General features: G+C 58.3%; 3 protein-coding genes across 3 annotated transcripts in view; 2 read left to right on the top strand and 1 right to left on the bottom strand.

The window, feature by feature from the left end:
• The window catches only part of FAM222A (family with sequence similarity 222 member A), a 54938-nt gene extending 54538 nt beyond the window's left edge, over positions 1-400 (top strand). Inside the window, 1 exon segment of the mRNA XM_034637997.1 lies at positions 332-400. Coding sequence (XP_034493888.1) covers positions 332-400 — 69 coding nt within the window.
• A 4967-nt stretch (positions 401-5367) lies between these two features.
• Positions 5368-7247, top strand: LOC117795172 (protein FAM222A). The gene has a single exon (XM_034638503.1). The coding sequence runs from the start codon at positions 5602-5604 to the stop codon at positions 6859-6861; it is 1260 nt and encodes a 419-aa protein (XP_034494394.1). The 5' UTR covers positions 5368-5601; the 3' UTR covers positions 6862-7247.
• An 8426-nt stretch (positions 7248-15673) lies between these two features.
• Positions 15674-22261, bottom strand: part of TRPV4 (transient receptor potential cation channel subfamily V member 4) — a 33948-nt gene continuing 27360 nt past the window's right edge. The window contains exons 13-16 of the mRNA XM_034638664.1: positions 20064-20380; positions 18716-18843; positions 17354-17475; positions 15674-16886 (exon numbers count right to left, since the gene is read on the bottom strand). Of these exons, the coding sequence (XP_034494555.1) occupies positions 16729-16886; positions 17354-17475; positions 18716-18843; positions 20064-20380 (725 nt within the window). The 3' untranslated portion in view covers positions 15674-16728. The remainder of the gene's footprint in view (positions 16887-17353; positions 17476-18715; positions 18844-20063; positions 20381-22261) is intronic.

The raw sequence follows: 22261 nt of genomic DNA on the forward strand, positions 1-22261 counted from the left end.
GGGAGGGCACTACCATTCCCTTGTAGGGCACCTGCTTCTGCACCCCACCGCCCGCAGCTCATCAGAACTCGCAGCCGCCCTGGGAGGCCGTGTCCCCAGCAGCATCACTCCCATTTTACAGATGAGGGAACAGAGCCTCGGAGTGGGGAAGCCTCATTCTCAGGTCCCCCCAGAGAGAGTCACTTGTGGGCCAGGGGGGTGCTCATGGGGCAGGAGGAAGGCAGTGTGCTGTGGAGACCTTGAGGGGTCCCCTTGCCCCAGGGCCCAGAGAGGTCACCCGCTCCCGGCACCGACCATGTGCCTCACACCCTTCACCAGCCCCTTGGCACAGCCATCCATCCAGGCCATGCTGCAGGACTGGCGCAGTCACAATCCCCATTCCACGGGGGGGGGAAACTGAGGCTCAGCCAGGCCAGCCATTTGCCCAGAGCCACAAAGCCCCACAACCAGCCAGGATTCTAGAGCTCGGGGTCTTCCCAACTATCTCATAGAGGCCCCTCCTCCCTTCCCCACCCAGCGGGGTCCTGGGCAGCACTGAGGAATGTCTCAGGTCCAGGAAGGGGTTTGGATGGGAGAAGGGGGTCACCCACCAGCAGCCCCCCCCCATGGAAGGGGCCAGTTGTGCCATCAAAAGTAGGACAGTCAGCCTGTCACACAAAGTGCACCCTTCAGCCCCATGCTGACAGCGTGCGGAAAAGGCAGTGGTTACCACCCTGGCCTTGCAGGTGACAGGCAGACTTGGGGAGGGGCTGGGCAGCCGGGGTGGGTAAGCTCCCTCCTCACCTTGACTGAGCAAGGGCGTGTGAGCAGCCAGTGGAAGCCAACAGGGCAGCTCCTGCCTGCAGCACGTCCCCCGTTCCAGGCCTTGTGCTCCGTTCACGGGGCAGCACACTTAACCGTCCCGTACAGGTCGGCAGGTCATCATTGTCCCATTTTACAGATGAGGAAAGGGAGGCACAGAGAGGATAGTGAGGAAATAGGAGGAGTGGACCCCCAGAGGTGTGGCGTTAAGACAGGTGACACCAAGCATTCACTGAGGGTTCGGAGCCCCCGGAACCCCATGCTCTGCGGGGGAGCCTGGCACGGTCTCTTTGGCAAACTGTGGGTGTTTTCTCCTAAAGCTGCGTACTCACCTGCCCCGAATCCCCCTGCTGGGCATAGTCCCAACAAATCACTGGATAACGTGCGCATGAGGACGCGTGGTGCTAAGTGTCTCGGCCCCAAGGCCATCAACAGTAGCAAGGATGAGGACCTTGTGATGGCGCGGAGCACTGAGAAAGCACGAACCACAGCCCCCCGGGGAATCCCACAAGCCACCTTAAGTGGCAGAGGCCANATTCCACGGGGGGGGGAAACTGAGGCTCAGCCAGGCCAGCCATTTGCCCAGAGCCACAAAGCCCCACAACCAGCCAGGATTCTAGAGCTCGGGGTCTTCCCAACTATCTCATAGAGGCCCCTCCTCCCTTCCCCACCCAGCGGGGTCCTGGGCAGCACTGAGGAATGTCTCAGGTCCAGGAAGGGGTTTGGATGGGAGAAGGGGGTCACCCACCAGCAGCCCCCCCCCATGGAAGGGGCCAGTTGTGCCATCAAAAGTAGGACAGTCAGCCTGTCACACAAAGTGCACCCTTCAGCCCCATGCTGACAGCGTGCGGAAAAGGCAGTGGTTACCACCCTGGCCTTGCAGGTGACAGGCAGACTTGGGGAGGGGCTGGGCAGCCGGGGTGGGTAAGCTCCCTCCTCACCTTGACTGAGCAAGGGCGTGTGAGCAGCCAGTGGAAGCCAACAGGGCAGCTCCTGCCTGCAGCACGTCCCCCGTTCCAGGCCTTGTGCTCCGTTCACGGGGCAGCACACTTAACCGTCCCGTACAGGTCGGCAGGTCATCATTGTCCCATTTTACAGATGAGGAAAGGGAGGCACAGAGAGGATAGTGAGGAAATAGGAGGAGTGGACCCCCAGAGGTGTGGCGTTAAGACAGGTGACACCAAGCATTCACTGAGGGTTCGGAGCCCCCGGAACCCCATGCTCTGCGGGGGAGCCTGGCACGGTCTCTTTGGCAAACTGTGGGTGTTTTCTCCTAAAGCTGCGTACTCACCTGCCCCGAATCCCCCTGCTGGGCATAGTCCCAACAAATCACTGGATAACGTGCGCATGAGGACGCGTGGTGCTAAGTGTCTCGGCCCCAAGGCCATCAACAGTAGCAAGGATGAGGACCTTGTGATGGCGCGGAGCACTGAGAAAGCACGAACCACAGCCCCCAGGGGAATCCCACAAGCCACCTTAAGTGGCAGAGGCCGATGCGGATGGGGACGCATGACAGGATTCCATCCCGCCTGTACGGACACTGCCTTCAGGCCAGTTGTTCACATGGGCGGGGGCGCAGGGGACTCCAGGGGACTGGCAGTGCCCCGTCGCCTGGGTACATGGGTGGTACAGGAGTGCGTGCTGTCTGTGCAAGTTCAGCTTACGAAATGCATGGTTTCCTTCCCATACTTTACATCAGATCCAAAGCTTCGGCGCATAGAATGAGCAAACTGAAGAAGCAAGGGGATGGATGGGGAACCGACGGAGGGAGGCACAGAGTGAGCCNCTCCCGGCACCGACCATGTGCCTCACACCCTTCACCAGCCCCTTGGCACAGCCATCCATCCAGGCCATGCTGCAGGACTGGCGCAGTCACAATCCCCATTCCACGGGGGGGGGAAACTGAGGCTCAGCCAGGCCAGCCATTTGCCCAGAGCCACAAAGCCCCACAACCAGCCAGGATTCTAGAGCTCGGGGTCTTCCCAACTATCTCATAGAGGCCCCTCCTCCCTTCCCCACCCAGCGGGGTCCTGGGCAGCACTGAGGAATGTCTCAGGTCCAGGGAGGGGTTTGGATGGGAGAAGGGGGTCACCCACCAGCAGCCCATCCCCCCCATGGAAGGGGCCAGTTGTGCCATCAAAAGTAGGAAAGTCAGCCTGTCACACAAAGTGCACCCTTCAGCCCCATGCTGACAGCGTGCGGAAAAGGCAGTGGTTACCACCCTGGCCTTGCAGGTGACAGGCAGACTTGGGGAGGGGCTGGGCAGCCGGGGTGGGTAAGCTCCCTCCTCACCTTGACTGAGCAAGGGCGTGTGAGCAGCCAGTGGAAGCCAACAGGGCAGCTCCTGCCTGCAGCACGTCCCCCGTTCCAGGCCTTGTGCTCCGTTCACGGGGCAGCACACTTAACCGTCCCGTACAGGTCGGCAGGTCATCATTGTCCCATTTTACAGATGAGGAAAGGGAGGCACAGAGAGGATAGTGAGGAAATAGGAGGAGTGGACCCCCAGAGGTGTGGCGTTAAGACAGGTGACACCAAGCATTCACTGAGGGTTCGGAGCCCCCGGAACCCCATGCTCTGCGGGGGAGCCTGGCACGGTCTCTTTGGCAAACTGTGGGTGTTTTCTCCTAAAGCTGCGTACTCACCTGCCCCGAATCCCCCTGCTGGGCATAGTCCCAACAAATCACTGGATAACGTGCGCATGAGGACGCGTGGTGCTAAGTGTCTCGGCCCCAAGGCCATCAACAGTAGCAAGGATGAGGACCTTGTGATGGCGCGGAGCACTGAGAAAGCACGAACCACAGCCCCCCGGGGAATCCCACAAGCCACCTTAAGTGGCAGAGGCCAATGCGGATGGGGACGCATGACAGGATTCCATCCCGCCTGTACGGACACTGCCTTCAGGCCAGTTGTTCACATGGGCGGGGGCGCAGGGGACTCCGGGGGACTGGCAGTGCCCCGTCGCCTGGGTACATGGGTGGTACAGGAGTGCGTGCTGTCTGTGCAAGTTCAGCTTACGAAATGCATGGTTTCCTTCCCATACTTTACATCAGATCCAAAGCTTCGGCGCATAGAATGAGCAAACTGAAGAAGCAAGGGGATGGATGGGGAACCGACGGAGGGAGGCACAGAGTGAGCCCCGCTGGGGGTGGCGGGGCTGTGGGGCTGTGGCCTCCAGGGCTCCCCGGGTCACGGGGGCAGCTCTCACCCGTGCTTTCCTCTCCGGCTTGTCCTCGCAGGCGAGACGGCGGCCAGCTCCATGCATTCGTCCCGTTACCCGAGCCCGGCCGAGCTGGACGCCTACNCCCTTGCCCCAGGGCCCAGAGAGGTCACCCGCTCCCGGCACCGACCATGTGCCTCACACCCTTCACCAGCCCCTTGGCACAGCCATCCATCCAGGCCATGCTGCAGGACTGGCGCAGTCACAATCCCCATTCCACGGGGGGGGGAAACTGAGGCTCAGCCAGGCCAGCCATTTGCCCAGAGCCACAAAGCCCCACAACCAGCCAGGATTCTAGAGCTCGGGGTCTTCCCAACTATCTCATAGAGGCCCCTCCTCCCTTCCCCACCCAGCGGGGTCCTGGGCAGCACTGAGGAATGTCTCAGGTCCAGGAAGGGGTTTGGATGGGAGAAGGGGGTCACCCACCAGCAGCCCCCCCCCATGGAAGGGGCCAGTTGTGCCATCAAAAGTAGGACAGTCAGCCTGTCACACAAAGTGCACCCTTCAGCCCCATGCTGACAGCGTGCGGAAAAGGCAGTGGTTACCACCCTGGCCTTGCAGGTGACAGGCAGACTTGGGGAGGGGCTGGGCAGCCGGGGTGGGTAAGCTCCCTCCTCACCTTGACTGAGCAAGGGCGTGTGAGCAGCCAGTGGAAGCCAACAGGGCAGCTCCTGCCTGCAGCACGTCCCCCGTTCCAGGCCTTGTGCTCCGTTCACGGGGCAGCACACTTAACCGTCCCGTACAGGTCGGCAGGTCATCATTGTCCCATTTTACAGATGAGGAAAGGGAGGCACAGAGAGGATAGTGAGGAAATAGGAGGAGTGGACCCCCAGAGGTGTGGCGTTAAGACAGGTGACACCAAGCATTCACTGAGGGTTCGGAGCCCCCGGAACCCCATGCTCTGCGGGGGAGCCTGGCACGGTCTCTTTGGCAAACTGTGGGTGTTTTCTCCTAAAGCTGCGTACTCACCTGCCCCGAATCCCCCTGCTGGGCATAGTCCCAACAAATCACTGGATAACGTGCGCATGAGGACGCGTGGTGCTAAGTGTCTCGGCCCCAAGGCCATCAACAGTAGCAAGGATGAGGACCTTGTGATGGCGCGGAGCACTGAGAAAGCACGAACCACAGCCCCCCGGGGAATCCCACAAGCCACCTTAAGTGGCAGAGGCCAATGCGGATGGGGACGCATGACAGGATTCCATCCCGCCTGTACGGACACTGCCTTCAGGCCAGTTGTTCACATGGGCGGGGGCGCAGGGGACTCCGGGGGACTGGCAGTGCCCCGTCGCCTGGGTACATGGGTGGTACAGGAGTGCGTGCTGTCTGTGCAAGTTCAGCTTACGAAATGCATGGTTTCCTTCCCATACTTTACATCAGATCCAAAGCTTCGGCGCATAGAATGAGCAAACTGAAGAAGCAAGGGGATGGATGGGGAACCGACGGAGGGAGGCACAGAGTGAGCCCCGCTGGGGGTGGCGGGGCTGTGGGGCTGTGGCCTCCAGGGCTCCCCGGGTCACGGGGGCAGCTCTCACCCGTGCTTTCCTCTCCGGCTTGTCCTCGCAGGCGAGACGGCGGCCAGCTCCATGCATTCGTCCCGTTACCCGAGCCCGGCCGAGCTGGACGCCTACGCCGAGAAGGTGGCCAACAGCCCACTGTCCATCAAGATCTTCCCCACCAACATCCGGGTGCCCCAGCACAAGCACCTCGGCCGCACCGTCAACGGCTATGACACGAGCGGCCAGCGCTACAGCCCCTACCCGCAGCACGCCGCCGGCTACCAGGGCCTGCTGGCCGTCGTCAAGGCTGCTGTGTCCTCCTCCGGCTCCGCCGCACCCGCCGGGCCCGCCAAGAGCGTGCTCAAGAGCGCCGAGGGCAAGCGGACCAAGCTGTCGCCGGCCGCTGTGCAGGTGGGCATCGCGCCCTACCCAGTGCCCAGCACTCTGGGGCCCCTGGCCTACCCCAAGCCCCCCGAGGCACCCGCCCCGCCACCCGGCCTGCCCGCGGCTGCCGCCACCGCCGCCGCCGTCATACCCCTGCCTGGCCGCAGCCTGCCCCTGCCGCCTTCCAACCTGCCCTCCATCCACAGCCTCCTCTACCAGCTCAACCAGCAGTGCCAGGCCCCGGGCGCCGCGCCCGCCGCCTGCCAGGCCGTAGCCGGTCCGCACCCCAGCCCGGCCAAGCACGGCCCCGTGCCCAGCTTCCCCGGCATGGCCTACTCGGCCGCCGCTGGCCTGCCCGACTGCCGGAAAGGCACCGAGCTGGGCCAGGGGAGCACAGCGGCCTTGACGTTGGCGGGGGCCACCAAGCCTGCAGGGTATGCGGACGGGGGCCTGGATTACCTGCTGTGGCCGCAGAAGCCGCCCCCACCGCCCCCCCAGCCGCTGCGGGCCTACAGCGCCGGCACCGTGGCCAGCAAGTCCCCCGAGGCCTGCGGGGGACGGGTGTATGAGCGGGCCAGCGGGTCGCCCCTCACCTGCGGCATGGGGCTGCCCACCGGCTTCACCGTGGGCCAGTACTTCGCCGCCCCCTGGAACAGCGTGCTGGTGACCCCCACCAGCGATTGCTACAACCCGGCGGCAGCTGTGGCAGTCACCGAGCTGGGGCCGGGGGCGGCCCGGGAGCTGGCGGGGCCCCCCGTGGAGGCGCTCTCGGGCCTGCCCAGCAAGAGCGTGTGCAACACGGCGGCGCTGAGCAGCAGCCTGCAGTCACTGGAGTATCTCATCAACGACATCCGGCCGCCCTGCATCAAGGAGCAGATGCTGGGCAAGGGCTACGAGACTGTGGCGGTGCCCCGGCTGCTCGACCACCAGCATGCCCACATCCGCCTGCCGGTCTACAGATAAGGCCCGCCCGGCGGCTGCACAGAAGGACGGACAGGGCGCCGAGAGGGGAGGCAGGCCGCGGAACAGGGTGGGCGGTGCCCAGGGGTGCCCGGCCTCGCCCTGTGCCCGAGTGCCCGCGGATGCCCACAGGGAAGCCAGGCTGGCTGCTGCCTTGTGGCCACGTGATGGGGAGTAGCAGGGCGACCTGGCTCCCCGTGGCCCCTCCCTGCCATCGGCTGCCCTAGGACACGGGGAGGGCCCAGGGCAGCCGCTGGCGTCCACCACTTCTCCATCCAAGCTGGTGGAGGCAGGGAGAGAGAAACCACTTTAAAACAGGAATGGTTCTTCCTGGCTTTCCCAGGAGAGGAGCTCAGGCCAGGGTGGGATACAGGAAGAAATGTGACGGTCTAGAGNTTGTGGCCACGTGATGGGGAGTAGCAGGGCGACCTGGCTCCCCGTGGCCCCTCCCTGCCATCGGCTGCCCTAGGACACGGGGAGGGCCCAGGGCAGCCGCTGGCGTCCACCACTTCTCCATCCAAGCTGGTGGAGGCAGGGAGAGAGAAACCACTTTAGAACAGGAATGGTTCTTCCTGGATTTCCCAGGAGAGGAGCTCAGGCCAGGGTGGGATACAGGAAGAAATGTGACGGTCTAGATTCGGGGTGGGGTCAGAGCAGCCCCCCGGGGGTCAGACATCTCCTCCCCACATGAGCTCCCCAGTCTCCTGGGAAAGGAGCAGAGAAGGGGTATAGGAAGTCACAGGGCCTACGGTGTCCCCCACTGGCCAATCCAGGTGAAGACCACTCTAATAGAAGCTCCAAGGACTACCAGTCCCCCCTGTTCCTCCTCCTTCCCCTCCTTCTCTAGGTTCTCCTTCCCGTCCTCCCATTCCTTCCCAACACAGAATTGTATCCCCACCCCCCACTCTTTCCAAACCCTGTACTACCACCTTCCCCCTTCTCTCCACATCTTACAGGGCTGCTGGGCACAGCTGTACAGTCTGTGCACTGCACAAGGGCACCTCGTCCAAGGAGACACCATTTGCATCCTGGACTTGTATATTTATTATGGCAATTTTCCGAATCTTGAGGAAGGGGCGCCCTTTCCCCCATTCGCACAAAGGCACCACAGGGGCTAACAGTGGGCCTGCCATCTTAGACACCAGTCAGAGGGACTCTACCCTGCCGCCTTCTGGGGTTTTCCTAGGAGCCAGCGAGGAGGCGACCTACTGGTTTTAGTTGGGAGACCCAGTCCAACTCCTTTCCTGCAAGCTGCCCTCCAAGGCCTGCCGTGCACCATGAAGGCTGGGGGGGAGGCAGGCAGGGATCCCCCCGCCCCCATTACGTCCCCAAGGCCCGAATCCCCCGAGCCCTGGCCCCTCTGGCACTCCGGAAGCGGTACTGTATCTCTCCAAGGCCTGTTCAAGCACTAAGTGCATTTACAAATCTCTGAGAATGTTTTTTTTTTATACTAAAATTGACCATTATATTCTACTGTGAGAAGTGCAGTCTGCACTATATTGTTTTAAAAACGAAGAGAAAAAAAAGAAGGAAAACACAGATGGTGTCTCAGCTGTGGAATTGCTTTGTAGCTCTGGTTTTGTTCTTCCCTCCCTCCCTCAGGGGTAAAACGGGCTGTCTCCTCCCCTGCTGACCGGGCGCCGAGCCCTGAGGAAGCAGGCCAGGAGCCTCCCGGCACCCACCGCGCTGGGCATTCTGTGGTCCATTTACTTCTCCGGCTGTTTAGAGGTGGGCACTGTCCCGTACCCCGCTTACGCGGCAGCACACAGGCTGACGATCGGCCAGTGATCGGCGTGCAGAGTGGTTGAGGCGGAACCGAGCCCGAGCCCCTGGCTTGTTCCCTTGGATGGTGCAGAGGTGGTCTGGGGATGGTGTCCCCCCTGCATCACTGTATTCCTTCCCAGCCTCTCCTCTGTGTCTGGCACACTCCAAGCTTCCATGGGGGGCAGTGCGGCTGCAGGCAGGCCAAAGCGGCAGGGCAGCCCCAGCACACACACACCCCCAGCCCGGGTGCTGCGGGGTCTGCAGGAGACCACCCTTCCTTCCTGTGTGCCGGGTGTTCTCATACATACTCTGTCTCCCTGGAGCCTCCCCACATCCTTGCAGGGTAGTGGGTGTTGGAAGAAACCGAGGCTCAGAGATGTGAAGCGACCTGCCTAAGGTCACACAGCAAGTCTGAAAAATCGTGCTCTGAACCCCGCGGCGTGGACTCTTCTTCACATCCTGTCTCTGCCTTCCCCCCCCCGCAGGGGAACCAGCCATCTGGCCTCGGGGGACCTGGAGAACCCCCAGTTTGACGCAGGCCTCCCCGCCCATGCACAGAGCCCTACCTGGGTGCCAGGACGGGACCCAGGCCACTCTGAACTGGGTCACTGAACTGAGCACAGCACCCCTCACGCCCTGGGGAGCACCCCAGGGGTCGTGCTGGGGGACCAGCTGACCAAGTCAGCGCTACACGGAAGGCCGGAAGGCCGCTGGGAGGGACCGTAAGTGGTGTGCAAGCAGCAGCTGACAGAGCGCTTTTCTGACCTCCCAAAAACAGCCTCACCACCGCCCCGTCAGGTGTGTGACAAAATCATCCCCATTTTACAGATGAGAACGCAGAACCTGAGAACGGCCACAAGGAGGGTAAGAGGGAGCCAGGTTCTGGCATCAGGTGCCACACCCCGGCTCAGGGCACCTCCAGACACCCCAGACCTGTCCCGCAGCCTCCTCACACAGAGCCAAAGCCCTCACACGGCGCCCCAGGCAGCTCCTGGAGGCAGGCAGCCCAGGAGGCCCAGCCTCTGGCGTGAACTAGAAGCCGGTTGGAATCCTGGTTTTGCTACTTGGAGTGACCCTGAACCAGACAGGGAATTCGAGGGCGCAAAAGCACAGGGCAGGAACCTGGGGGAGGGGCAGAGCAGCAGTTTGAAGACTGGGTGGCGGCCTGTGGCTAGGCTGTTCCCAAGGGCCACCACTGGAGCCACCTCTGCACCAACATGGTCTCTGGGTAGCCTAGGTCCCCATGTCCTGGCGGCCAGGCCCACCCACACTGGGGCATCAAGGAGCTAACGAGGCAAGACTAGAGCCCCCCTCTAAGCCAGGTCCCTCGCATTTGGAGATTTGGGCAGAGGACCAGCCTCTGATCTGGGAAAACCTTGCCCTCTGTCTGGGTCTGCAGGTCTCCGTGCAGGGCGGTGGGAGCACGTGGCACAGACAGGCCAGCTGGGGTTCCAGCCCTGTCCTAACACCAGCTCCCCAGGTGCCTTGGCCGGGCTCCTCCCTGGGAGCAGGGCTGGCTGATCTCAACGGGCCCTCCAGCCGCACTGTTTTTGTGCTGCCCTGCATTTACATAATCACCTCGGACTTCCTGCCGCACTGGAGGGGCAGTGCGGGTGACAATGACACAACCGTCCATGCTACAACCGTCCACAGTCACCACAGGCAGACCAGTCCCGAGGTTCGGCGCTAAACGGTATCTAGCCCCGCCTAACCACTCAACACGCCACAGGTGCACGTCCCCGCGGCACAGGTGAGGCCAGTGAAGCCCCCAGAAGGGCTGTCGTTTCAGCCGAAGTCAGCTGAGGGTGGAGAACGGAGAAGCAGCCGGGACAGAACCCCGGCCTGTCTGACTCAGAGTCCGCCCTCGGAGCGGCTGCATTTCGCAGAGAACACACAACTACCACCAAGCCCCAAATGTGGCCCGTTGGGCTCCAGCGTGTACGTCCAGCCCGGGGTCCCGCGCTCCCGGGGGCAGGACTCGGCGCTGCGGGAAGGGGCAGAGGGGGAGAATCTGGCATCTGTCTGCCCCCCACCTCGAGCAGAGCCGCAAGCCTTTCTCCAGGTCGGCCGTGGGGACGCTGGGCTCCTTCTCTCCCTTTAGCGGCCTTGGGCTCACATCCCCTAGAGCTGAGCTGTCCCACATGGTCACCACCTGTGGCTGCCACGTAACCGCCACTACGTGACACCTACCGTCATTAACAACTGCGAGAAGATATTCACCCCATCTTACACAGACATGAGGATGCCCCAGACGGGCGTGAAAGCTTGGGCAAGCATTTGAGCGGAGGGGCCAGTTCCGGGGGACACTCACCTTTCCAGGGTGGCTCTGTGCTTCCTGACATAAATGCCGGCCTTTAGAGCACCTCCCCACTCCTGGAGAGGGGGAGCAGACAAGCTCAGCCCCTGAATTTGTCTGGCAACAGCCAGCGACTTCGACTTCCACTGCCATCAAAGGCCCTCGTGGCCCCCAGCGGCCCCCTGCATGGCCTGGGAGGTGGGGCCCAGCCAGGGGGCCCAGTGGTCTAGTCCCCTCCTAACCATGCAATAAGACACAGGTGCACAACCCCATGGAGGCCTGTGAGGCCATCCTTTTTTTTTTTTTTTTAATTTTATTTAACAATTTGAGAGAGGGTGAGCGCGAGGGGAGTGGCAGAGGGAGCGGGAGAAGCAGGCTCCCTGCTGAGCAGGGAGCCAGACAAGGGCTGTATTCCAGGACCCCCGAGATCATGACCTGAGCCAACGGCAGCCGCTTAACCTACTTGAGCCGCCCAGGCGCCCCGAAGATTTCTGTTTAAATCACCATGGCCAGCTCCCTAAGAGTGGTAGTGGGAGGAGAGGAGGCAGGAAAACTGGCCTCACTATATCGTTGACTCCGTGTATGACCCAGCGAGGACTTGTGTGGCCTCTCTGAGCCTCAATTCCAAATCTGTCAAAAGAGGTGGTGGCCACTGAAGGCCTGGGAGTTCCCCAGGTTGACAGGCCAAACGAGTCCCGTGGCAGTCCCAGGACAGTGGGGCCTAGCAGTTGAGGATAGACAGACCTGGTCTCAGTCCTGACACTGCCCCTCACGAGCATGTGGCCTTTGGCAAGTGAACACCTCTCTTTGAGCAGCCTATTTACTGTAGAGACAGACTGATATCACAAGCGCATTACAACCATGTGGGGTTGAACATAGGAAACAGGTGGTCAAGTTCCCTAGGGAACAGCCTGCTCTGGAGAAGATGCCCCCAAACTTAGTCGTGTTATTTCTGCCATCACCTGGTCCAGCTGCTTTCACCTTGGAAATGAGTTTCCAGGTTAAAAGACTTAGAGAAACGGTTGCAACCCCCTCCCCCCACTTTGAGATGCACAAATCGTATTAGCATATTAAAGGCACTGAGAAGTCCTGCAGGCAAGATACCCTTTTAGCTTTAACTCACCATTTCCCTAATATTTTTCATCACCTACGTTTTTGTTTCTATCCATTAACATCCCAGGAACAAATACTTCAGGAAATATGGAGTCCTACCTCTTGTGTCGCAATTAAGGAAACTGAGTAAGTTCCTTCTTCTCTCTGGTGATGTGTGGCCCTCAGTTTCCCCCGTTGGTGGAGCAAGGGCTGGAATCCAACCCTGACCTGGAGTCATTGGGCCTCAATTCCGGGGCCACCACGTCCTAATTGGTCTTTGTTCACCACGTTCTGCTAGGCCCAAAGGAGGGAAGAGACCCCCAAGTAGAGAGAAGGAAGCCCTCATTTGACAAGTGGGGGTGAGTACCCAGATTTTGAAAATGACAAAAGGTTCAGAGAGGGAAGGCAACTTGCCTGAGGACACACAGCAACTAGGTTCCAGACTCTCCAGAGGCAGATCTGGGCCACCTTCTCTCCTTGTTGGGAAGTGAGGGAATTCCTGAGTCTTAGACCTCAGGGCCAACCTAATGGGGAGCTCAGCTAGGGGCTCCTCCCAACCAAGTTGGCTGGTTCCAGGTTCCCTCCGGAGTCTTCTGAGGAGGCCCCTGGGTGTGACTACACCGGCCCCTGGTGGCCAATCTCCAGGATCAGCAATCCCACCCTGCACAGGCCAAAAGCTGATCTGTGGGATCCCATGGGTGCATCCCAAAATGAGGGGGGGGGCGGGGTAAGAGCAAGCGGGACACTCTGGTGTCACTGAGCACCTGGAGATTCTGAGAGGACTCTCTGCTGGAATCTGGGTACCTGGGTTCCAGTCTCAGCTCACCCAACCTCCCCTGTCGTCACCTGTTAGAACACCCATTACAACCTGTTACAGTGGAGAAATGGAGGTGCACACACTTTGGAAAGGCCAAAACACCAGGTAAAAAATTCCTGCCAAATCCTTAGAAGGGTTCTCCTCCTAAGACGGAGGGGGCAAATCCTGACTCCACCACATCTAGGCTGTTCTTAGGCAAGTGTGTTTACTTCATTGGGACTCACTTTCTTCATCTGTAAAATAGGGATCAAAATGTATTCTTGTATCTGTATGATTTGGGCAAGTATCAGGAAACCCTTGACATGTTGGTTTAAATGAGAAAGAAAAATTATTATCTCCAACAATCATATGAAGCCCTAAGGTAGGAAGGCCCCAGGGTTGGTTAATTTAGCAGCTCAATGGTATCATCAAAGACCCCTTCCCATCTTTCTATTCCACCCAACCCGTTCATGGTCACAAAACGGCTGCTGCAGTTCCAGGCATCACATCACAGACCTGACATTGCCCAGCAAAGGAGAAAACAGTGTCTTCCTATAGTTCTCCTATTTTCCCAGAATCCTCCTCCTTCAGCACACTTCCCCTTTTGTCTGATAGGTCAGAACTCATAGGTTCACATGGCAATCCCTCAACCAATCCTTAGTAAGGGAAACAGAGTAACAGTGGTTGGCTCAGGGAAGCCCCTGACTGTGGAGCAGAGTGGAGAACTCTGAACAAAACAGGTGCTGTGAAGAAGGAAGAGGGGACATGGCTTCTGGAGAGCCATCAAACACCTGTCCTCCAGTTCCCACACATTGTTCCTGAGACACGAACACCAAACATTGAGCACAGTGTCCATGGATCCGTATTCACCATGGATCTCCCCGTTGTCCACGATGGCTTTGGGCTCTTAAAGATGAAAAGGTAGGGGCTGCTCTATTCTCATGCCAACGCTTTCACCAGGGAGTCAACAATTAATAACATTGTGAACAGAGGCCTGGAGTCTTTAACGGTTCCGTACAAGTAACCAAAACGATCAAAATACACATCTTCCGGGCAAAGCGTGGAGACTGCCAGCTCCAACGTTATTACATTCGGAAATGCCAGGAGTGTGCATTCCAGGGAGATGAACAGTGTGGTTGAAAATGGCTTTTGATTTTTAAAAAATCCCCAGCATTCATCTAAAACAATAATAACAGCTAATAATAACAGGGCATGTAATAATAAAGTATTCATAGGCATAAGAGGTAATTGTTCAATTAAGATCTGAGAGTTTCTGAGACTGTCTTTTCTGATGGGGTCCCATTGTTTTTGACTCTAGTAGCACTAATTATTTCCCAGTAGTGCTTTAAACTTGAGATGAAAAAAGCCCTCCTGTCAAATATGACATACAAGTGCTTTATCATTATTAAATACACATACACGCACATAATAAGAAATCCAGGTTGGAATACAGTTAGGGGTATGTTCAAAGACAGAGAGGGTTCTAAATGGGAGCCGACAGTCTTGGGGGCTCAGTGAAAAGTGGCAGGCTACAGCCAGAGTCTTCAGGGCAGAGGAGCGACCTGGTCTTGTCACCTGTCACCCCCTCAGGGGTCAGAGTGTTTTCTCTCCAGGATGGGCTCGGAGGGCAGAGTCCAGGCTTTCAAATCCCACCTCCACCACTTTCCAGCCAGGTGTCCTGGGCAAGAGGCTTCACCTCTCTGAGCCCTGGCTTCCCCATCTGAAACATGGGGTGCAGTGGACATTCTGTATCCATTAGCTACTGCCACAAAATCCGTGCCTGCCCTTAAAAAAAAAAAAACCACCACCATCTGAAACATGGGGTGCAGTGGACATTCTGTATCCATTAGCTACTGCCACAAAATCCGTGCCTGCCCTTAAAAAAAAAAAAACCACCACCACAAAAACTCATTGGCATAGGAGAACAATTCTTTCTCAGGCCTCTTTGGGGTTCCTCTGATGTCACCCAGGCTTGCTCCGCTCCACGGATCTCTCAGCCTCCTTCTGGACGGGCTAGCCCAGGCACGTCCGCTAACATGCTATTGATCAAAACAAATCTCACCGTCTAGCCAGGGAGGCAAATGTGCTTTGCCCGCAGTGGGGGAATACCATACGGCTCTCCTGCACATGCACGAGCAGAGGGAAGAGTGGGGAGGGGGGCACTGCCGCGGTCCGGCACAGGTACCGACGGTGCAACTTTCCCCGGGAAGTACCCCCGTTCCAGGTCCTGAACCTCAGGCTTTTCTCCACCACGGAGATTAGCAGGTGCTGGAAAGCGGTTGGGGTGGAGGGTGGGCATCGGGAAAAAGGCCTGCGGCGGCGGCACACAAACCCAGGCAACACGAATTACTGGCGGGGAAACTACCTTTCTCCATTTGTCCGTTGGCTTTAGGACATTGCGGCTTCCTGCCTGCTGATTGGCTGAAGCGTGAGACACGTGACACTATTCTAGCCAATAATACAAGAGGGGAGGTCTTTCGGGGAAAGGTTGCCACCCTCATAAAAGGAGACAGAAGACCCAGCACCCTTACTCCCCTCACGCCAGTGACTCTTCCCCCCAATATTTGTCCACCTGCATTATTCTCCCCCACCAATTAACTCTCCTCCCACTATGACTCCACCCACCAGCTTTACTCTCCACACCAACATTAATCTGCACCAGCGTTACTTTCCTCCCAACATTACTCTCCCCCCAACATTACTCTTCCCCAACAATACCCTTTCCATCAATATTACTCTCCCCAACATTACTCATTCTCAACATTACTCTTTCCCACCAACATTACTCTTTCCCACCAACATTACTCTCCTCACACCAACATTAGTCTTCCCACCAATACTACTCTTTCTACCAATATTACCCTCCCCCACCATTACTCCACCCACCAGCATTCATCTCCCCCTATCAACATTAATCTGCACCAGCATTACTCTCCTCCCAACATTACTCTCCCCCACCAATATTACTCTTTCCCACAAATAGTACTCTCTCCTACCAACGTTACTCTTTCCTGCCAACATGACTCTCCCCACACCTACATTCTCTCCCCACCACTAACGTTACTCTGCCCCCCAGCATTCTTCCCCCACCCAGCCAACATTACTCTTCTCCCATTCCCTTCGACTCCATCTTCTCCTTCCACTCCATTCTCACCCTCATTTCTTAAGCTCACGCCACCACCACGGCCCTGAGTCCAGCCTCCAGCCATCACCCTAAACACCACCTTGGTCACGACCACTTCTCAATCTCATCCCTGCCCCCCACCAGCATATCTGAGCTCCCCCATCCCCCTGCTGTCATCCCCATGCCCATTACAACTCTCCCCATCATCATCCCTACCATCTTCACCATCAGTGAATGAACATTTATTGGGCACCGACAAACCCCAGAACTTTTACAGAACACACCAAAGGCATGGCCCCACCCCAAGGGCCCCGGGCCCAACGCAAAGCCAGCACACAGCCTCACAGGGTGCTGTGTGCAGCCCAGGGCCCAGGCTGGGGCTGGGGGTTGGCAAGCAGCGACCTGGAATGGGGTCCTGAGGCCTCTGCCAGGTTCCCTTTGGGGACGAGGATCACACCACTTTCCTGAGAGTGGAGCAAATAAATAATGGAGAGGCAAGGAACTGAGCCCCCGTGGGCAGAGAGGCCCTGGCATTGGCTTATGTGACTCCATGGGAGTGAGACAGGCAGTCAGGAGCCTCATGCCCCGGGTGGGGAGGCGGAGCTGGGGGCAGGAGCCTGGGGACCAGAGGGTCCTGGGGCCTCCCCTTCATCTCCAACCAGCCCTCGCCTCTGGAGGTCAAAGGAGCACATGGAGGACGCCCCGGGAGGCACGGCTGAAATGCAGGTGGAGTAGAAACAGGCGGGTGGAGGGACGGGCTTGGGCTGCAGGCCAGAGACCCTGCCCCACCCACAACCCCTAGAGGGGAGCATCGTCAGTCCTCCACTTGGGGGGGTAACTCTGCTGGTGGCCGTCGCAGCTGGGGTTCCCCATGTTGTCCAGAGGCACCACCACCTCGTCTTGGTTCGAATTCTTGTTCAGCTCCACCACGCGCGGCACCACCGAGGACCAGCGATCTGTCGTGAGCACGGCGGAGGGAGGAATGAGGCGGGTGGAGAAGGCACACACAGGTACTGAGCACCTACTGTGTACCGGGCACTCCACAGCAATCTAAAGGGGGAGGGTTATTATCCCCATTTTACAGAGGGGGAATCTGGGGCTCAGAGAGGTCGAGGCACCAAACCCAGGAGCACACAGGAGTAAGTAGAAGAGCCGGGATCCAAGCCTGGCTCAGAATGGCTGAGGGCCCACTGCGTCTCACGCGCCCAGTGTAGGGGAGGGGAGCTGCCCCAGACGTTCACGAGCAGCAAAAGCAACAGCTTGGCAGCCAGCCCGTCGGGCCCTCCCATTCTACAGACGGGAACAGTGAGTCTCCAAAAGAGGACAGGACTGCTCAAAGCAAATGAGGGACAAGGATGACCAAGGCTCTCCCTCTGCACCCCTGGATCTCCCCCGCTTAACCCCCCACCCCCTTTGCACTCACCCCTCCGGAGGCGGCCCACGGTGTGCGAGAAGCCATAGTACTGGTAATTCTCACTCTTGCCCGGGTCCTCGTTAATGATGCCCAAGTTCTGATTCCAGTGAGACCAGTTCACCTCGTCCACCCTGGTGGGGCCACAGCAGACAGAAGGGTCAGGGGGAGCCCCCACCCCCAGGCAGCCTCCTTGCTCCAGCCCCCCAGCACATTCTCCTCCTTTCCCTAAGCATTCTGGTAAAATACACGTAACCTACAATTGGCCGTTTTCACCATTTTCAAGTATACAATTCAGTGGATTAAATACATTCCCCCCATGTCGGGTCACCATCCCCGCTATTTCTTCCCAATATTTCCCATCACCCCAAACAGAAATCCTGTACCCTTTAAGCTGTAAGTCTCACTCCCCTTCCCGCCAGCCCCCGGAACCTGTGCTCTGCTTTCTGTCTCTGGATTTGCCTATGCTGGACATTTCCTATGAATGGAATCCTACACTGCGTGGCCTTTTGCGTGTGGCTGTTTTCACACAGCATTGCATCTTCCAGGTTCGTCCGTGCTGGAGCTGGCGTCGGGACCTCACTCCATTTGATGACTGAATCCTATTTCCTAGGGAGGCGCCGCATTTTGCTTATCTGTTCATCCACAGTGGACACCTTGCTTCTTGACGCTCTCTCCTCCTATTTATGGGACACCCTGGCAAAGGCAGCAGGCAGCCTCTTGGGCCCCAACAGGCTCAATCTAATTTCCCCCTCGGAAAATGATTTTTTGTCATTTTCATTCAACCTCCATATTTGGAGCCATTTCTACACGTCGGGAGCCAGTGAGGAAGCTATGGTCACTGTCCCCGTTTGACGGATGAAGAGACTCAGGCTTGTTACATTGTTCATACAAGGTCACAAAGCTGACCAATCAGAGAGTCAGGATTTGAACTTCGGGTTCCAACTGAACAGGACTGCCCGGCCGGCCGGCGAGGTGGGTGTTAATATTGTCCCCATTTCACAGACGAGGAAACTGGCTTTGCCTGACTCCAGACGTGACGGTTGTACCCGATGCCGGCAATCGCTTTATGAAGAATGATTCACCTTGAAAGAAAGGATTCACCCAGGGGTTCCCCTAAGAAGGGGGCATTTCCTGTGCATCTGGGTAATGGCCCAAGTCCATCGAATCCGTGCGGCTCACCCTGGGGGGTGGTGCTGTCATCCGTGGAAGAAACCCAGGCTGGAAGGAAACCGACTTGCCCGAGTTCACCCGGTAGAACTGAACTCTGGTCGGGCCCATCGGGCCTCAGTGGCTCGGGAAGTTGCAATGGGTAGAAAAGGTAAGGAGGCTCAATGGGCGCAGGGTGATTCGGCCCCGCCCACCCCGCCTCACCTGAAGCACCACCTGCGGTCTGGGGTGCCGTCCGAGCTCTTGCCGACGGTCACCATCTCGCCAGAGCGGAAGGCCTTCCTCAGGAACACGGGGAACGAGCGCTCGATGTCCAGGATGGTGGTGGCCCACTGCAGGGGGGAAGGGTGAGCAGGCCATTGGTGCGCCTGGACCAGCCAGAACCTACTACCCTCGCGGCGGAAATGACGCGCATCCCCGCTGCCCCGGAAGCGGGGTTATACATTCCGATACCCACGGGGCCCAGCAGGAGCACAAATGAGTGAAGCAGGCTCAGAGGCAGGAAGGCCACAGCCCAAGCACCATGACACATGCACATGTTGCCACTCAGCGTTGGGAAACACCGGGGAGGGGCAGGGACTAGGGCAAACCAGGGAGCGCAAGTCCTGTGGAAAGCAGGCAGCTGCCTCTCATCCCCCCAGGCACTGCCAGAAAGGAATGTGGGCCCGCCTTGCCAGGCTTCCAGCTTTCCAGAAAGGCCAGAAGTCTGGACTTTTATGGGAAATCTTTTAAAATTTTGCATTAATTTTTTGAGGGCACGCCTGGTGGCTCAGTCGGTTAAGCGGTTGCCTTTGGCTCAGGTCATGATCTCAGGGTCCTGGGATCGAGCCCCGCGTTGGACTCCCTGCTCCACGGGGGTGGTGGTGGTGGTGTCTGCTTCTCCCTCTCCCCTCTCCCTTCCCCCTGTTCATGCTCTCTGTCTCTGTCTCTCAAATAAATAAAATCTTTAAAGAAAAAATAAAATAAAATTTTGCATTTTTTAAAAAACATGGCGATGCACAAAACATAAATCTTTGTGGGTCAAACCCAGTCCACAGGTTGCCACTTTGCATCTTACGAGTTACACCCCGTGGAGAAACTGAGGCCTGGGGAAGTAAGCGGTACACATAAAGATTAAGAGCAGCCAGACTTTCCCCGAGACCCAGAGCTGGGAGGAAGACCTTGGGACTTTTTTTTTTCTTCTCACTGCAGCATTTCCTGGAAATGCACCATAAACGTGGCTGCTGCGTTCCTGGGCCTTGTGATAGCGCCGTTTGTTGTGAACCCCCCGGTTTGTGAGCTGTATCTATGTGGCCCGAGACGGCTGTGACCCCCTGGGCCACTGCTTTCTAGAATCGCCGAGAACACTTGGGGAAAGCAGAGGCAGCAGCTCCCCTGTGCCAATGAGGCCCACATCCATGCCGGCTTCTTGGGGGCTACGGAGCCCGGCGGCAGCCCCCGAGGGCCATTTTACAGACAGGCAAGCGGAGGCAGAATGAGACGACGGCGCTGGCCCTGAGCGGACCGCCGAGGAGGGGCCCGCAGGGTTGGGGGTGGGGGTCCCGGGCGTCACCTGCAGCTTCCAGATGTGCTTGCTCTCCTTGGACACCTGGCCCACCGTCTCGCCCATGAGGGCGATCAGCATGTTTAGCAGCAGTACGAAGGTGAGGATGATGTAGGTGACCAGCAGGATGATGAAGACCACGGGGTACTTGGTGCTGCCGAGCATCTCCAGGTCGCCCATGCCGATGGTCAGCTTGAAGAGGTCCAGCAGGAAAGTGCTGAACGTCTCGCTGTCGCGGCACGAGGGGTACGTGGGCACAGTGCAGTTGGTGTGGTCCTCGCTGCACACCTTCATGTTGGCACACGGGTTCAGAAGGGACACCAGGGCTGCGGGGGGGGCGGGGTGACATTCGCCGAGTGACGACATGCGCTGGCGGGTGGAGCGCCGCGTTCCCGTGCGACAGAGGGGACAGCTGAGGCTTGGTGAGGGGGGAGCGCACTGGCCCAGGGTCACCCGGTGTAGTAGCCAAGCCCAGGGTCCAAAGCCTTGGCTCTTTCCACAGACCCTTGCTAACAAGGAAGAGGGGCCCGGGATCTAGTCTAGGAGTTCTCAACCAGGGGCCACATTTCCCCTTGGGGACATCTGGCGATGTTGGGCTGTCACAACCAGAGAGGCGGCGCTCCTGGTACCTAGTGGGGAGAGGCCCCGGGATGCTGCTAGACATCCCGCCATGCACAGGACGGCCCCCACACAGCAGCTTCTGGCCCCAAGGGCCAACAGGGCCAAAGCTGGGAATCCCTAATCTAGCCTATTGCTGGTAGAGGTCTTGGGAGCCTGGGAGGCCAGCATTCCTGGGGGCAGACCCTCTGTCATGCTCCTGTTTCCCAGCCCACCCCAGCTCCCAGAGGAAAGGTGCAAGCTGAAACCCGGTGTCAGGCCTGACAGTTCCAGAAGCCGTGCCTGCTAAGGCCCTTGGCCCCCCTCCGGACATCTCAAACCCATCCTGGTGCACATCCCTTCCCACTGAGCCCAGATGAAGCTTCAGGATCCTTCTCAACACAGTTCAGCAGCAACCACTGCCCCTGTACCATCCAGGGCAGGGAGCGTGAAGAGGCTGAGCCCTTCAGTCAGCAGGGCATACAATCTCCTAGGGCCTTCATCCTGGGATTACGGTAACCACGTTTCAACCCAGATGATATTGCTGTTCAGTTGTGTAGCAGCTGCTGACACTTGTGTTGAGAAGGATTCTGAGACCTTATCTGGATCTATCAGAAAAATCACTCTGCAATCCATTAGCAATGTCTGCCATGGGCACAAAATGCCCATGTGTCATGTTTGTGTTCAGTCAGCCTCAGAGGAGGGATCTAGTGTTCCCCTATCAGGAGAAGTCCTGCAACCAAGCTGACCACTCAGTTGCTCGTTTAACCCCTAAGCTCCTGCTTCAGTTTCTATAATTAGGACTGCAGTAGGGCTGGCCTCTCGACCTGAACCCCAAAACACTGCAGAACCCTTGACACTGTCTAGTTCTTCCCAGTCCTAACCCTGGGAAGGTGCAGCTGTATCTTACAGGCTACTGTTCTGCTTCCCCCCCAAATAATCTATGCAGAGCCTCGGAACCCCCTGGGTTAAAATACCACCACCATCAGATCCTGCTTCAGGGCTCGTCCCCAGAACAACTTTCTCAGACGTGAATGCGGCCTGGTGAAGTCTGAGGTAGCCGCTCCCTTTTGGACGCTAGGCATTGGATGGCAGCTCCCCCACCTCTTAGGGACCAGCCCAATGGCTTAGTCAGTGTCCCCATCCTTGGCCCTTCCCTCACAGCATGTGCCACTGAGGTCCCCTGGCATCATGACATCATGGAGAAGGCACACTGGAGAGCGCCAGAACTGACCTGAACTGGTAGATTAAGTAGGAAAATTCACCCTTCCCTGTACCTGTGTCCCTTCAATGTGACGTTGCGGGTCTTTCCATCAAGAGCCAGAATCTATCTCCCAACCCTTGGATCAAGGCCAGCCTGTCACTTGCGTTGGCCACCAGAGTGAAGCAAAAACCAGGCAGTGACCTTGAACACCTCCACGTACATTCTCAGAACCCTCAGACCACTGTGTGAACACACCCAAGCCTTCTGGAGGAGGGATGGCCACGGGGGAGAGAGCGAAGTCACCCCCACCGAGGCCATCCTGGCTGGACCAGCCAGACGGCAGCCAAACCACAGCCGACCGCAGACACGGAAGCTCGTGGAGATGGGCCCAACCTGGCCCAGGTCA

This window comes from Ailuropoda melanoleuca, chromosome 12 (genome assembly GCF_002007445.2).
Source record: "Ailuropoda melanoleuca isolate Jingjing chromosome 12, ASM200744v2, whole genome shotgun sequence".
NCBI classification, from domain to species: Eukaryota; Metazoa; Chordata; class Mammalia; order Carnivora; family Ursidae; genus Ailuropoda; species Ailuropoda melanoleuca.

Excerpts from the sequence above, each read along its gene's own strand:
- LOC117795172 (XM_034638503.1), top strand. The coding sequence starts at position 5,602 with ATGCATTCGTCCCGTTACCCGAGCCCGGCCGAGCTGGACGCCTACGCC.